Source organism: Trematomus bernacchii, unplaced genomic scaffold (genome assembly GCF_902827165.1).
Source record: "Trematomus bernacchii unplaced genomic scaffold, fTreBer1.1, whole genome shotgun sequence".
Lineage (NCBI taxonomy): Eukaryota > Metazoa > Chordata > Actinopteri > Perciformes > Nototheniidae > Trematomus > Trematomus bernacchii.
The window spans coordinates 2,870,281-2,886,873 of record NW_022987851.1 but is presented as its reverse complement, the minus strand read 5'-3'; the positions used below and the strand labels follow the sequence as shown (position 1 = coordinate 2,886,873).

At 39.4% G+C, this 16,593-nt stretch overlaps 1 protein-coding gene across 2 annotated transcripts in view; it reads left to right on the top strand.

Annotated features, from left to right (window-relative positions):
- The window catches only part of sorl1 (sortilin-related receptor, L(DLR class) A repeats containing), a 102,705-nt gene that overhangs the window by 47,820 nt on the left and 38,292 nt on the right, over positions 1-16,593 (top strand). For both annotated transcript variants that reach the window (XM_034113378.1, XM_034113377.1), the window contains exons 7-13: positions 1,657-1,758; positions 3,291-3,460; positions 7,458-7,650; positions 8,609-8,726; positions 14,231-14,304; positions 15,424-15,512; positions 16,003-16,181. In XM_034113378.1, coding sequence (XP_033969269.1) covers positions 1,657-1,758; positions 3,291-3,460; positions 7,458-7,650; positions 8,609-8,726; positions 14,231-14,304; positions 15,424-15,512; positions 16,003-16,181 — 925 coding nt within the window. The remainder of the gene's footprint in view (positions 1-1,656; positions 1,759-3,290; positions 3,461-7,457; positions 7,651-8,608; positions 8,727-14,230; positions 14,305-15,423; positions 15,513-16,002; positions 16,182-16,593) is intronic.

Here is a 16,593-nt window from a genome sequence, read left to right as displayed (position 1 = left end):
GCCGTGCAAAGGGACGAGAGAACCAAGCATCCTTGTAGAAAAGGAAAAGATGCGGGGGCCCAGTATTGAGCCCTGTTGAACTCCTGTAACACAGCTGCGTTGTTCAGACATTTATCTTTAGACGTGGGTTAGCATAAAGATATTGTGTCCCTGATGGATTCATCAGCTTTCAATGTTTTCTGTATCCTTTGAAATCTTTATGGTTTCAAACAAAGGTCTGCTGTTTTCTTTTTCCACAAAATGTTAGTCATTTATTCATGTCTTGTTGTCTCTTTTTGTTAGGCATCTATCTATATTCAACCTCTTCTGATGATCCATGGACATCAGTTATTACTCTGACCTTTTATATAAATTGTTTTATAGTTTATTGTTTTCACAACAGCAGACTAGCCTCTATGGCCAGATCAACATTGCAAGTGTCCCTTATCTCATTGGTTTCATCTGGTTTAATAACAATTGTTATATCAAAAAGTTGAGATCTCAGAGTTGGGAAGTGCGTATTTATTTCCATTAACATTCCTTAGCATGTCTACATTTAGTTTATTTCAGGTAATTTTAGGTAATTTTATATTTACGAGTTGTTTATTACTTATTACTATTACAATTAACAATAATGTGATTGTGTCTGTTTGCCATCAGGCTGCGTTGATCTGAGGCCCTGAAGCCAAATCTAATTTTGAGAAAACAGTGAGCGTTTAGAGAGGATCAGCTTGAGAGAATATGAGCACAGTGGAATGTGTGGCCATTTACTGTTACCATTGCAAGGCAATCTGGGGTTTCAGTGGGAAAATATATGGTATAATCACCATACCACTTACATGTGAAAATACATAGTTGACATTCTCCTCTATGTCTAATTTTCCCTCTCGACTCACAAATTACACTGACCTGAAAACCTTGATTAAAGTATAACGTGTGAAGAGAATATAGTCCTATAGACAACTGTTCCTTACATATCAGAAGGCATATTGGCTTGTATTTTACATTATTGTATACCTTATAGACCTTAACCCTTATTTTCCTCTCTCTCCATTCCCTCCTAGTGTTTCAGTGTAGTTGCTGCTTTGCTTTCACATCACACCACACAGTCGATGTGGGCACTACGCTAGATAAATCAATAGACTGAATTGAAAAGCCTGAAATGCTTTGCTGGAGACTGGGGGGGTTTTAGGCAGTCAAGGATGGAAATAAATCCTTCCAAGACACACACACAGATACAGTACACACAGATTTTTGTACCCCACTGGGAGTCTTTCTTAGTCTCTGGACTTTTAATGTTTTCTGACTTAGCTGTCAAGCACTGTAGGGCCATGAAGACAGGAAAACATCATCAGGATAGTCCAGATAACCAAAGTCACTTGTCCTTATCCACAACCTCTGGTGACCGCACTGTACAACGATGTTTGAGATTTTTAGATGCCTGATTTAACATTTCAACAAATATTTTGAGTAGCTGTGGCCACCAACATTTGTGCTAACTCATTGAATTCCTTCTTCATTGACAGATGAAGCCTGTATGCCAATTCCAAGTTGGAGTTGCTGAGTTACCAAACAGATCACAGCAGATTGGCTGCCTCTGAAATGTTCAAGGGTTTGACATACATGATGAGTTTTCTGACTGTGCTTTCTCTGTCTCTGTGTCCTCTGCCTCTCCAGAAACAGTTTGGCAGCCATGCACCTTCATCTGTCCAGCTCTGGGTCTCCTACAACCGCCAGCCAATGAAAGCAGCCCAGTTTATGACCCGACATCCAATCACAGTGAGTTTCTTTTACATCTAATGCTGCAGTCATTCAATTGATGAACAACTAATGAAAACTGGATCAACCGGCCAAATGAGGAACTAAAGATGAAGTATTTCTGGGTATCGAATCGGAATTGACACCAACTCCCATAATCCAACGCTACTTCAAAACACACCAAACTCTTTTGTTGTTGTGTAACGGCGCAAAAATGTATGTATAGATGTATGTATGTGCGTTTATCTGAAAACAACGTTAGAAGAAGTCCCTTTATTTTTCCCCAACGGGAAATTCCGTTGTTCACTGTTATCATACACAGTACACACACATGCACAGGACCTATACATATGAATACCTACATACATATAAAACACAGTGAGTGAGCAATTGTCCAATGAAGTCGAGTTACTAAGTACATCTGCAAAGGACTGTACTTAAGTACAATTCTGAGGTACTTGTACTTTACTTGAGTATTTTAATTAGTTTTTTACTTTGTACTTCTACCCCACTACATTTATTTAATACCTTAAGTTACTTTGCAGATTTGGATTACTAATTGAATACATAGTCAACACTCAAATAAGACTTGAGTTACACCTGGAGTAAATTCACAAGCTACCCAGCAGTCAATAAAATAATAAAATGAGTTCCACCTTTACCAGCTTTGAGAAACATATTAATGCATTGATAATAATAATCAAAATGTATTATATATATTATTCTGAAATGAGCAAATGTGCTTAGTACTTTTACTTTCGGTACTTCAAGTATATGTCCTTTATTGAGTTGAGTAGACTTCTACTTGTAACAGAGTATTCTTATCTCTGGTACTTCTATGTTTACTTAAGTAAAGTAACCACTGGAATTGTCAGAGCATACAGATCATCAGTTTTTCCAACCCCAGGAAACAGTTGGTTCGATGCCTCGGCAATGCCCAGGAAGTGAACTGGCACCTCTCCAAGCTACCAGTCCACATTCCTTATTTTTGTTTCTATCGGGACGTGAACCGGCGACCCTTTGGTCCCAAAGCCAAGTCTCTTAAGTTTGAGCTACTGCCGCTAAATCTTAATGACTGGACCTTAAGATGTGTTAACCTAACGGGAAAAATACCTTCATGCTTAAGATTTTCTGTGTTTTTGTATGTCAACAGAACATTGTACAAAGAGCTTGTGTTTTTGCAGAATATGCAGATTTAAAAGGTGTTAGATCCATGAGTTAACCTGATTGTCAAGATAGTGGTCCCCAAAGTTTGTATGCATTTGCCAATGGGATAATTCTCGAGCCAGTGTCAAACGCTCCTCCTAACTCCTGTCTGTTTTAGCACTCTCTGCAGTAGTTGTAATAAGCAAACTAAATATGAACACTGTGGCTCCCATTTAAAAAAAAATATGCACAAAGGATATCTTCATTCTGATGGAGGAACCACCTACACTACATCACAATGTATACAGCAGAATTTTTGTTTCCGAAATCTTTTCACATTGTTTCCAGTCATATTGCATCCTCAGTCTAAAGATGACCCCCCTCCCATCTTCTTCTTGTCCTAACAGGAGTACTACATAGCAGATGCGTCAGAGGACCAAGTGTTTGTGTGTGTGAATCACCTGAACAACGTCACACACCTCTACATCTCGGACACACAGGGCCTGTCCTTCTCTCTGTCTCTGGAGAATGTTCTGTACTACAGTCCTGAGGGCTCTGGCAGCAACACACTGATCAGGTATTGCACACACACACGCGCACACACACACACACACACACACACACACACACACCACTCACAGACATACAGTAGTTTAAAGGGGCCCTGTTTTGCTCATTTTCAGGTTCATATTTGTATTTTGTGCCTCGACTGTGACTCTTTTCACCCTGTCCGAAACCAGTCTGCTCTGATTACTTAGCTGGCAGGCTCTGTTTTGATTGGCCAACTGCTCTGAGATGTCCCAACCCTTAGCCTATCACGTACAATGTGTTGGAGCGCTAGCCAATAGAAGCCCGAGTGTTACATAGTGACGTCACTATGTTACTAAAGTAAACAAAGGAGTCCAATGGAGGCGTTTCAGAGTGTGTGGTAGAGAAAATCTTAGCAGACCATTTACATTTGCACAAAAACCTATAACACACATTAGGAAAGGTAAAACCACAAAAATAGGACCTCTAAGACACATTAAAGCTGCATTCAAATGATAAAAGCCTTGCGGTGAAAACAGCCAGTTCATTTTTCTTTCTATGGTTACCTTCCTTGCTACTGTAGCTTGTGCGCTACATACAGCTGTTATCTGATTGAGCAGTGCTGGGTGACAACGTAGAGCATTGAGATGCTGCGGTCAACGCTTCCGTCTAGTGTATTGGCACCGATCTCTCCACAGGAATTAAACGTCAACGCAGAGCTTTTTCTGCTCATGTCACAAATATAGGCCGCTAAAGAAAAGTCTAACAAGTGCAACAAATATGAGGCTGATGGATGCAGTAAACCTGTTGGTCTGGTTTGAAGACAAAAGTAAAGTGAGAACTTATCATTAATTTGACAAAGCACACATAGAAGAAAAACCTTTGTCAGGGACACTTTATCAGCCAACTTCTTGTCCATAGCTATTTTCCACTGCTCTCTTTGGGGATCCTGAATTATTCCCATGCCAGATGTGATATATAATCCTCCTAATCTCCTGGGTCTGCCCACAGCTGCTGGCTTCACAGGGTGGCATCAGATGTATGGTCTCCCTTTCAAGGCAAAGAGCAGCAGATTTACACCAAGCTCTTTCTGGTTGTCTGAGCAAGGGTAGGGCCGATTTATCAACAGTGCGCAGATTGATTTTACGAGGGCAACCCAAGTTGGACACAAGGGCTGTCAGAAGCAATCCCAAAGCAATTATTTTCATTGGCTTGGAAAGTTTTAATTACGTATTGCGGCTGAACAGCACACACCTGAGAGAGAGAGATCTTTTTTTTTTTAAAGCACGCTAGTCACCTTTAAATCTTTGGCGCAATATTGGTATAAGGAATTTGGTCAAAGACATCTCAATATTAAAATGTCTCCATGTCGCACAGCAATATCTGGGAGGCTTCCAGTTCCTTGTTTCTCAATATGGTTTAGGGAACTAGTCTGTGGGAACAATATTGAGAGCTTTTGAAGCAACACACATAGCTTTCATTAAAAAGTATATAGTAGGGGTGTCAAACTCAAGGCCCGGGGGCCAAATCCGGCCCGTGACTTCATTTTCTGTGGCCCCACAAGAGCTTGCAAAGAATATTATATCTTTATTATACGGTTACATGATTATACGGTTACATGATGATTTACAGAAGCACGTTGCCCATAAACTACAACTACTTTTTTTTCTCAGAATTTGACTTTTTTTCTTCTAAATATGCCTTTTTTCTTAGAATTTGCCTTTTTCTTAGAATTTGACTCTTTTTTTTTTAAATGTTACTTTTTTTGGAAATGTCACTTCCTTTTATATATGTATTTTTATATAGTCTTAAAGTTACAACCGGCCCTTTGAGTGCAGCCATAATGCTGATGTGGCCCGCGATTAAATTGAGTTTCACACCCCTGGTATATAGTATTATTGGTCACTTCCTATAGTGTGTTAAACAGGTTTTTTTGCATGTAAATGCTCTGCAAAATCCCTGTGTTCCCTCCAGAGGGAGTTTTCTGCCACACACTCTCCCCCCCCTTGCCTGAAACGCCTCCGTTGTTAATTTACCTAACATAATGACATCACTATGTAACACTTGCACTTCTATTGGCTAGCGCTGCAACAGATTGTACATGAAAGGCTAAGGGGTGGGACATCTCTAAGTGGTTGACTAATCAAAACAAGGCTGAGCAGCTAACCAATCAGAGCAGACTGGGCTCTGGTTTCAGACAGAGGGTGAAAAGAGGTGCTGCAGCACAGGCAGTATGAGAAAAATAAAGAACTTTTTGAACATTAAAGCATGGAGACATGTCACAGTAGAGGCTCAAAATACAAATATGAAACAAAACAATTGAGCATAATATGTCCACTAGTATTATAACAGTTTATTATCTGTCTAGTATGGCTTTTTGTGGTTGTGTGTGTCCTGGTTTTGCATAAGGGTTGTCAGTTTGTTTGTAGATTTTACTTATTTACTGTATATGAATAAAACTACAGGTTATTCTGTATTTATGTTGTCAGGTAGGGAAATCAGCCTTGGATCAGCTGTGTGCATTATGCATGTTTTAAAGACGACAAGCTATATTTTGGTTAGGGTCCAAGTCACTGCAAGAATTTTGAGAGAGACTAAAGAGACTATAATGGACTCGTTTCCCATCAGATCAAAATGGACTGTCAGTAACTCAGCCAGCAAATCAATTTTCATGACAACTGAGCAAATTTCTTCTGCTGATGAAAGCGTGTGATACATTTGAAATCTCCAGAGAAAGCATTAGTCAGGGTTGTTTTGTTAAACTAGCTCCTTGGTAAAGATGAAATGTCATGCTTAATATTTATTTAGTTCTATAAATATAATGTTTTTACGCATTTTGCCTTTGTTTAAGAATTGGATCACACGCTCAAGCCATTTGTACAGACGCATACAAATGAGCCCGGTGTTTACGTCTGGTAAATATTAAGCACAGTCTGCGGGTTTTCTAGTAATAGAGTAGTTCCCATAGCAACCTTAGACACTGACAGTGAAACGTCTAGTTTCTCCCTACAAAGGTCTGATAACAGTGAGTCTTTGTAAACAACAACGAGTAATTCCTCTTTATCTAATAAAAGGGAATCTATTGATCTGACTCCACAACTCTGTCTGACCTCTCATTGTGTTTCTGCTCCTCTATAATCACATCAGGAAGCTCCTGTGTTGTTTTGTCAGAGGCGGTCACAGTGCAGGCTCAGGTGTTTGCCTCCCAATGTTGATTCTCCCTTTGTATCTGACACTGTCTTCTGATAATGAAATGAAGTGTACCTTCTGTTCATCTAATCCTACAGCATCCTGTGGGTGAAAGTGTGTGTGTTTGTGTGTTTGTATGCAGCTCTCTTACATCATTTCTGGGTAATGCTGTTGAAGCTTCCTGTTTACCTCTCTCTGCTTTGTGCTAAGTTATCTCTACAGCTCTATAATACAGATGCACTATGTCTACTTGCGTTTACCCTCCAGTGTTAGTGAGCCAAGTGAAAGGGACATGTATGGGGCAACTTAAAAATACTAGTTTCATAAATAAGATATACGATTCAATGAGTGTATTGTCTTATTCAAAAAAGCTAAAGCCTAGTTGTTACACAAATTCTGTAAATGTTTAGGTTCATATTTCTATTTTGAGCCTCTACTGTTCCCGCCCCTTAGCCTATCACGTACAATGTGTTGGAGCTCTAGCCAATGGACGTGATGTCATTATGTTACGGAAGTAAACAAAGGAGTCCAATGGAGGCCTTTCAGGCATGGGGGGGGGGGGGAGTGTGTGAGAGAGAAACTCCCCCTGGAAGGAACTTGTTGCCTTTGCAGACCCTTTACATGCACAACAACCTATATAACACACTACAGCAAAGCCTCTTTTGAGTCTCAGGCTCTTCCAAAACAGTAACACACTATATACTTAAAATGAAAAATACATACAAATGTATTTTATGGGGATTTATTATAAGTTGTTTATTCCTTCTTCCTTGTCTGCAGTTATAGCAACAACTGTAGGACATTAAAGACGACTTCATCAACTGTCCCCCTCTGCCCCCTCTGCCCCTGTGTTTCAGGTACTTTGCCAACGAGCCCTTTGCAGACCTGCACCGTGTGGACGGGCTGCGAGGAGTCTTCATCGCCACGCTCATCAACGGCTCGCTCAACGAGGACAACATGCGATCAGTCATCACTTTCGACAAGGGGGGGACGTGGGAGCTGCTCCAGCCCCCTACTGCTGACAGCCTGGGAGGCACTGTGGACTGCCAGGTACACCTATTTAAGATTTCTGTTTGCCAACATCAGAAATTGGCTCATGTGAAACGGACCAATCGGTGCAAAGTAGGCAATAGTCCCAGTATCCCAGAAACAGGTTCACTGTATCGTAATTGGTTTTGCTTATTTCATTCATTGCAACTTCGTTAAACAATTTGTTCTCTAAAACAATTGCCGGTGGTGAACTATTAGCTGTTAATGCAGCCTGTATATGTTTACAACCACATTTAAGAGCTATGTTATTTATTTTAGATTGTGCTCACATGATGCATATTCTCTTATAAAAGCATGTTTAATCAAATTAGCATTAATAATCATAAATGATATTGTACAGCCTCTTTTTTATTTTGTACATCCTATTTCTACATTTACACCTTCACACACTCCGTAGTTTATTTAGTCTGCTGGTAGCCTTATTCCCATTCTTTACTCTGAATTGCAATTTATTATAATTATTATTGTGAATGGAAAGTATTTTGACAAGATGACAGGTCCTTTAAGCAGCATTTCAGTTTCACAAACTGATTATGGTGTGATGAATAGGGTCAAACCTCTATTATACTCAGTTACCATGGATCCTTAAGGTCTTATGTCATTGAATTCATTTATCTATAAAAAAGGCCTTAGTTGGTAATAAAAGTATCTGAAAAGTAGGATTTCATTTGTTTTTGTTTTTTTCTAACGTTGCAATGTCAAACCTCAAAACAATTGGTATTCTTTATCAATATTCATATCAAATATTAGTATCAGCCAAATAAATTGAAAGTTCACCTTCCTAAACTTACTGTCTATTTCGAGCACTCACTTTCTCTGTCTAGTACTCTCATGATGTCATTTGGTGGTAAAGCAAAGAGAAGAAAATGACTAAGGAACAAATCATCAATCTTCTTCCTCTCCTCTCCTCTCCTCTCCTCTCCTCTCCTCTCCTCTCCTCTCCTCTCCTCCTCCACAGCTCGGTAAAGGTTGCTCCCTGCACCTGGCCCAGCGCTGGAGCCAGCTGTTCAACATCCAGCTGAGGAGGATGCCCATTTTATCCAAGGACTCTGCACCGGGACTCATCATGGCCACAGGTGGGACTACATTTTAGTGTTAACCCACACTTAAATCTCATTCTTCCACTATTCGAATGGTACTAACTAGAGCAGGGGTCGGCAACCCCTGGCACGCGTGCCACCAATGGCACGTGGCACCGTAACCAGTGGCACACTAGGAATAAGTGGAATAAGTGTACAAAATATTTATTTTATTTTCGGATCCTGAACGAGACCGCCGCCAGAGCGCGTCTCCCCGTTACCTGCAGAAGGAAGCCATGCACGCAACGCAGCCCCACTCAAAAAGGCCGATCGCGAGACGTAACATACAAGACACTTTTCTCTGTGTGCGGCAAAACAAGCTCGCCAAAATGGCTTCACCAGTCTGGCAGTATTTTAAGGTGTCCGAAAAAGACAATAAAATAGCGGTATGCAACGTGTGTGTGAAGCAGAAATCCTGCAGCTCCACCCGCTGTGACGGACCGGTGAGCGGAGCAGAACACACACTAAGAGTTAGACCTAACACACTTAGCTATTTGATCTACCTTTGGAACTAGTTATAAATATATTTATTCTTCACTGTCACTCATTACTGGATCAGTGAGCTGCATGAGATACTGACAGGCTGTCAGGAGAGAGAGAGAGGGGGAGAGAGGAAAAGAGAGCGCTTCCGCTCATTTCCCCCGTGTTATTATCCAAAGTTAATGTAAACTTGAATAATATAGGCTACTTCATTTGAATGTAACAATTATGTTGGTTGTTGTTTGTGGAAGCGCCAGTGAATGAGCCCCATTAACTGAGTTTTAAACATCACTTTTCACAAGTGTTTTCGTCGAGCTCTTCAACACCCCCGTTGATAATTCACGATCGTCGGCACGCTGATAAAACATTTTTTTTAGAATGGCACTTCATATCAAAAAGGTTGCCGACCCCTGAACTAGAGTCTGTAAATAAAATAAAAGATACAAATAAAAGATTTGGAAGGAGTATGTGTGTTACTCAAGACAGATGAAGAGACTTTAGCTACCATCTGTTGGAGATGCTCTCTCTTTCAGAGCTGGAGCCTGGCAAGCTTTTGTTATTGTTACAGCAACTTCCTCTTGTTCTGATGACACAGATATGTTCACACACAGGAAACCAGCCAAAACCTACCCACAAGTTGTTCTCTGCGGTCATCCATCTGTCTTTCTGTATCTCGTATTCTTCCTGTATTGCCTGTATTGCCTAAAACACAGGAAATCCATCTGCACTCTAGGTGCTAGAAGCTTCTTCTTAGTCAGTGTTTTGAAGTTTGTTTGTGCCTCTCAAAACTTCAGCTTTAAATCCAAAGTCCTAAGTACTGGGAGAACTTTTTGCAGACAGATGGATTGACCAGAGTGAAGAGTTTTTCTCCAGAGTTTCTGCCTGCAGTTTGAAGCTGGCAGAAAGCATTGATTTGTTGAGACTCTCCAGTGTCTAGGACACAGCTCCCCCTGCATCCAGCCGGTCCCTGTAATTAAATTCTTATTAGATAATGGGCATGGAGAGAGACAGAGAGGAGTGGCAATCAGCCACTCCGTTTGCTCCGTTATCGCACTCCAACAGATGGGCTAATTACCACACAGCACCCAGCGGCTAATCCAGATTATTATTATTACATACTGTAACTATGTTAATTATTATAAATATATATTCAAATGAATGTTATGAGTATATGTTATGACAATGTATCATGCAGCTCTGTTCAAATTTCAGTTCAGTATTACAATGTCAAACTTATTATTATTATTATATAATAGTGAGGATTACATTTATTTTGAATTTTTTTATTGGGTATGAAATTATTAAATTTTATATTACCTTTTTTTTTTAAATTATAATTATTTGTATTATTCCTATTCAAATTGTCTTAGTGTGAGACACATTTCTCTTATAGACTATCAAATTATTTCCACTTCCACCCCCCAAATAAAAAATTATATATAAATGTAAATATTTTTAGACGTAGTGGATTTTGTCAACATTTCTTTACTATCAGATGTCACAGTATCAGTAGCTCTCTTCATTCTTTTTTTTTTTTCATCTTGTTTCGGCTGATTTCCAGTGCTCTTGCATTTCTTTTAGCTGAAATAAAGCTCAGGTTAAGGAATGTTCGAGATAACAAATTGCCATTGCTATTTTGGGGATTTTATGGAAATGTACAGGAATTTGTTGGCAAATGATCTGTGTGTGTGATGCTAGAGTGTGCTGCAGACTGCAACGCATGGTTACAAAACAATTAAGGACCTAGTATTTCTTGATGTGAGTAAATGCACTGGGAATATTCCACACTTTTATAACCATAGTTACAGAAGAAGATCTTTATTGTCATTATACTTGTGTACAATTTTATTTAGCAGGCTGCTCTCTGTGCAGTTTAAAAAAACAAACAAATTAAAGCAGTGATGAAAACAGTATGAGCAGCAAAAGAGAATACAAAGTAGATTTACAGTGACACAATGACATGTAAAGGTGCAACATTTCCCGATTAATTAATTTGTGGATGCAGTCTTTGAGGGGTGGGTTTTTTGATTTGCAGAATTTCTACATTGTTTGATTCTGATTCAAACAAAGAAGACATATAACAAATATGACAACCTAACAGATGCAACAAAGAACACTCCTTTTACCAAAACTATCAGAAACGTAAACTAGAAGAGGCAACAAAACCGATATTTGGTGTAAATTACTTTATAAATAGTAATAACGATGGAGCTGTAGTAAAGACCCAAACTCCTTGAAAGCTGTTTCATATCTGCACAATGACAGAGCGTCTTCTTTGTACCATCTGTTTATTGTGCCGCGTCCCCAGCTCCTTGTGAGAAGGCATTGAATAACGTCATTATCCGTTTTACACAGAATGAGCGTAATTTATTCTGTTACAGTCTTCCTCTCAGACACAACAAGCATGTTACTCATTCTAATCTGCTCTCGTCGAAGTCGTTCACCATGAAAAACGATTTGATTAACGGGATTGATGTCTGCAGGTGTCCGTCTGCTCTTACGTGTCAAAGGCAGACACCGCTGTTATCAATCATCCAGCCCATAAATTCCATTGTTCTTAATCGATGGAAGGGAGTGTGCATGCGGCTGTAGCTGTGAGTTTCTCTCTGCAGAGGGGCGGATATATTTTTCCCGGCTTGAAATACAAATAGCTTTGTCAAATGTGTATTCAGGTCAGCAATTCATCTTCAGTCTTCATCAGAGATTCATCTTCATGCTGTATTTGGTCCCCTCCCCCGTCTTTTACCTGGCTAAATCAACTTCCAAACCCTTTATCTATTACAACTTTTCTCCATACTCACACAGTAGTTGTTTATATTACATTTAGAGCCTCTAATGATAAGAAAGTTATAGAGTCTACAGCAAAAAAAAAGCAGCTCTAAGGCTGTACTGAGCTAAATGCTAACATTGTAGTCACTCCCAATTAACATGCTCACATTTGCTTATAAAAAATAAACAAGAAGCACAACTTATCGCGATGGTAATGTCATTAGTTTGGAAAATAATTGGTCATAAACCAAAGAAGAGTTTTAATACTTATGTCAGTCTTGGCCAAAGTATGATGCTAGTATGGCTAATAACAACATTGTTTCAGAATAAAATGATATCAAAAGAGGTATATTTTCCAAGACGTTGAGATGTGACAATATCTATTGGTAACACTTTATATTAAGGTACACAAATTAACCATCAACTAGTTGTTAATTAACATGCATATTAGCAGTATATTGGCTCTTTATTGGTCATTATAAAACACTTATTAATGCCTTATTCTACATGACCGTATTCTACAAGTAATAAGCCATTAGTTGAGAGTTTCTCCTCAATAACCCTCTAATTAGTGCTTATTTATTGCAAGTAAGGAAGTTGTTGTACATGAGTTTTGGTCTTAATATGCTCTGCTCAATATGGGCCTAATAAGGCAGTAGTACCACAAGAATAGTAATTCTCCCATAATAACACTTAACAAATATGATCTATTCTTATGTAACAAGACATGAAACTATAAGTGTTCATTGTGTCTGAATAACTCAAAATTAGGTATTTATATCTAAGAACATGTTCCCAATTTTAAAGTGAAGTCTTGTTCATAACCAATAAGCTAGTTTTACATTACATTACATGTCACTTGTTAGACGCTTTTATCCAAAGTGACTTACATACATTGAGTATTGTGGGCAATCCCCACAGGAGCAATTAGGGGTAAAGTGTCTTGCCCAGGGACACAACGACATGCTAACTGCAGTGGGACTCGAACTTGCTACCCCCTGATTCGAAGTTCAGCGCACTCCCACTGAGCCACAGCCTCCCTAGTTTGACTCTAATTGACCTGAACAGGTTCCCTATTCTAAAGTTGCCTCTTCTTCACACTTTGTAAATACATTATAGCACACAACTACTGAAATGAACCTCAACAGTACATGAACAAAGTAGGCACAAGTTGAAATATCTGTTTTATTAATGAACCACTAAAGAGAGGTTCAGACACATACCAAAACATGTCAAGTTTGCAAGTTTGCAACACCTATGCCTGTACTTTTTAATAAAAACAAATAAACTCTGATTTTTAACAGAGTTTATGTATTTGTGATCATACTGTGTGACCTGCTTGTATGTACTTGCACAATAGGTGTACTGTTCTCTCTATGTGTTGTACTGTCTCTGTGTGAACATAGATTAAACAGCCAGCCAAACTCTTTTGAGAGCCAGGGAATGAGCAGCCATGCTCCTTTATTGACTTATTTGAAGTCCACTGACATTCAAACGGAGTGAAACTATAAAAAAAGAAGTTACAAGGCACTTAATGATCTCATACATGCAAGTGTAACATACACAGATTAACACATAGGACCTCTAAGTGTAAACAAGGTAAATATAGCTAATGCTAGCAGCTAGCTGTGCAATAAGCATGTATACAGGCTAGTATGGCTAACGCTAGCATGTATGCTAACGCTACCGTGTATGCTAACGCTTGCGCGAATGCTGACGCATTTTCTCTTTTTGTTTAAACAACTCCAAATGTCATCACATAAACACAATACATGTTACTAATCCTTACAGTGTAAGTGTAAGGCTTACACTTACAGTCATTGCTTTCTGACGGACTTGACCCTTTTACTCGATGGACCTAGACCTCGATTTTCATCTTTCTTACAACTTAATTTGCTTTACAATGAGCATTACATTATTGGTGGCCTTTTAGTTCTCCAAAACGAGTAAGGACATTCAGTTTCCATTTCTCCATGATTTATTTCTTTATGTTCCTTTATGAATTGCATAGGACAATCAATCTTGGAGATCTGCCTCATTAAATAACAACCTTCTGTCAAAGGAGAGTATTTGTCAGAGCATACAAAGGGCACATGCATAGGAAAGATACAGAAAGCTATGGTTTGAGTTCTTGGGTTACATATTTTCCATATGTGAAAGCAAAAGCAGTGGCCACATCAACTCTGCAATGCTCAGGGAAAAGTGTGTGTGTCGGTGTGTGTTTAACATGTGGTCTTGTTCTCTGATTGCAGGATCCTTTGGCAGGAACTTGGCCAACAAACCTAATGTGTATGTATCCAGCAGCGCGGGAGCTCGCTGGAGAGAGGTCAGTACGACATCTGAATCAGATGACATGTAAAACACAGCTTGGAGAACTGAGTCACTGGCAGCTCGTATAACAGAGTCTCTACAAGTCACAATTCATTTTATTTTAGTCCCTTTTACACGTTTTACGACATTGAAATGACATCAGGATCTAGCTTAATAAGAGCATTAGTTCAGACCTATACTTCTGTGTGTTTTATGGATACACTTCATTATTAATAGATGCCTGATTGAGTATGCTTTAGCTGTGTTGTTAAGAAAGATGTGATGCAATATCTTCTTCCTGTAAATGACAACATGTGTGTCAAAGAACCCATTTTTTGCTTTACGTTTCAGAGAATAGTTGTTTTTATTTCACTGGGCACTTAGGGACTTTCAAATTAAAAGCTCAAAACTGATACCAAAATATACATTTTTTGTGGTGAATATGTCAATAAAGATGTTCCTGAATGTACACATCCAGCAGGAATAGTGCAACATTGACTTCTATTAGGAGTGTAATGACGATTGTAAGGCAAATACTGACCCTACTTTAATCTCAAATGTTGGTCTCCACCACCATATGTTCTTATTAATTCTCTACAATATTCACTAGCTCATTGTAAGCTTTATTTTTCTGTTGTTTGGTGTTCAGCAAGGTTGTAAGTTTAGTTTTTTAGGGTAAAAAATAGCCTGTGTGACTCAGCATCTTGCTCTATTCATTTTCAAGGGATACTGAGGACATGTTGTGATTAGATAGCTGTATATAATTGGGTTAAAGAGCTTTGTCCTGCAGATACTGCATCTCTGCGGGACATCAACCCTCCTGTTCCGACTGAATGTTCTGAATATGAGAGTTCCTGGCAGCCTTATTTACAAATGACCAACGCTGGCTGTTTGCTTGGTTGTTTTGCTGAGACTTTTAAACCCAACTAAATGGACACTTTTATGTTCTGGTAAAGAGTTAAGCCTGAAATATATGCAAGAACATTTTTTTAAATTCAATTCCACAATTTTTTATCGTCCTTTCTCATTAGAAAACATTATTTTCTAGCTGATATTATATTGGTTTGTAATTACCTACATGCTAAATAGTCTTTAGTTTGTCTAAAGTTAATTAGACATGTTTTCTGTTATCTAGGCTCTTGCAGGTCCTTATTTCTACACATGGGGTGACCATGGTGGTATCCTGATGGCGATCGGACAAGGAGGCGCCACCACACAACTCAAGCAAGTCAAATAACCTTTTGAAATGTTCCTCTAGGACAGGACGTAAGAAGAAATAATCACATTTGAGCTCAGAGGCAAAAATCTGTCATTACATTATTTCTCAATAGACTGTTTGAAACATGAGACCGCCTAGAGGCTGCTTTGCCACTGGAAGGCTTTCATTCAGAATCCCCAAACAGCTTGAGGAAATCCAGGGTGAAGCACATAAACGGCCCCTTCCCCAGTGGATGTGCTCATTAGTCAGCAGAAGCATATTGTGTGAATGTGAAGCGGCTTGATGTAGAGAAATAGGCAAATGAACCATCCCTCAGTAAACAGAGGTGTAATATAACACCTCTCTGTAAACAATGGCCTTAGAGTCTATTCATATCCATGTGAAAACATCTGACCTTACTTACAGCTAGGGAGAATTCTGTTATTGTAAATAAAAAAATCATTGTTGCTTGCTAAAAAAAACAAGAAGCTAAATATTTGGCATTTTCTCGTAAAGGTTCAGCACGAATGAAGGCGAGACGTGGACCGACTTCCACTTCTCGGACAGGGAGGTGTATGTTTACCAGCTGCTGACGGAGCCCGGAGAGAAGAGCACCATCTTCACCATCTTCGGCTCCTATGCCGACCAGAGGCACAGCTGGCTCATCCTGCAGGTCAACACCTCCGACGTCCTGGGTAGGTAGAGAGTGAGAAAGACCCCCAGAAGGGGGTAAAGGGATTCCTCAGCTCTTAGCAATAAAAGTTAACATCAGCTATCATCGTACTTTAGCTGTAGTTCTCAACAGAGAGATTAATACAAGGAGATATTTTGTTCCTCTCCATGCTTTAATGTTCAAAAAGCTCTTTATTTTTGTCATACTCCCTGAGCCGCAGCACCTCTTTTCACCCTCTGTCTGAAACCAGAGCCCAGGCTGCTCTGACTAATCAACCACTTAGCGATGTCCCACCCCTTAGCCAATCAAGGGGTTGGAGCTCTAGTCAATAGAAGCATGAGTGTTACACAGTGATGTCACTATGTTACAGAAGTAAACAGGAAGTCCAATGGAGACGTTTCAGGCAGGGGGGGAGAGAACCTCTCTAGGGATTT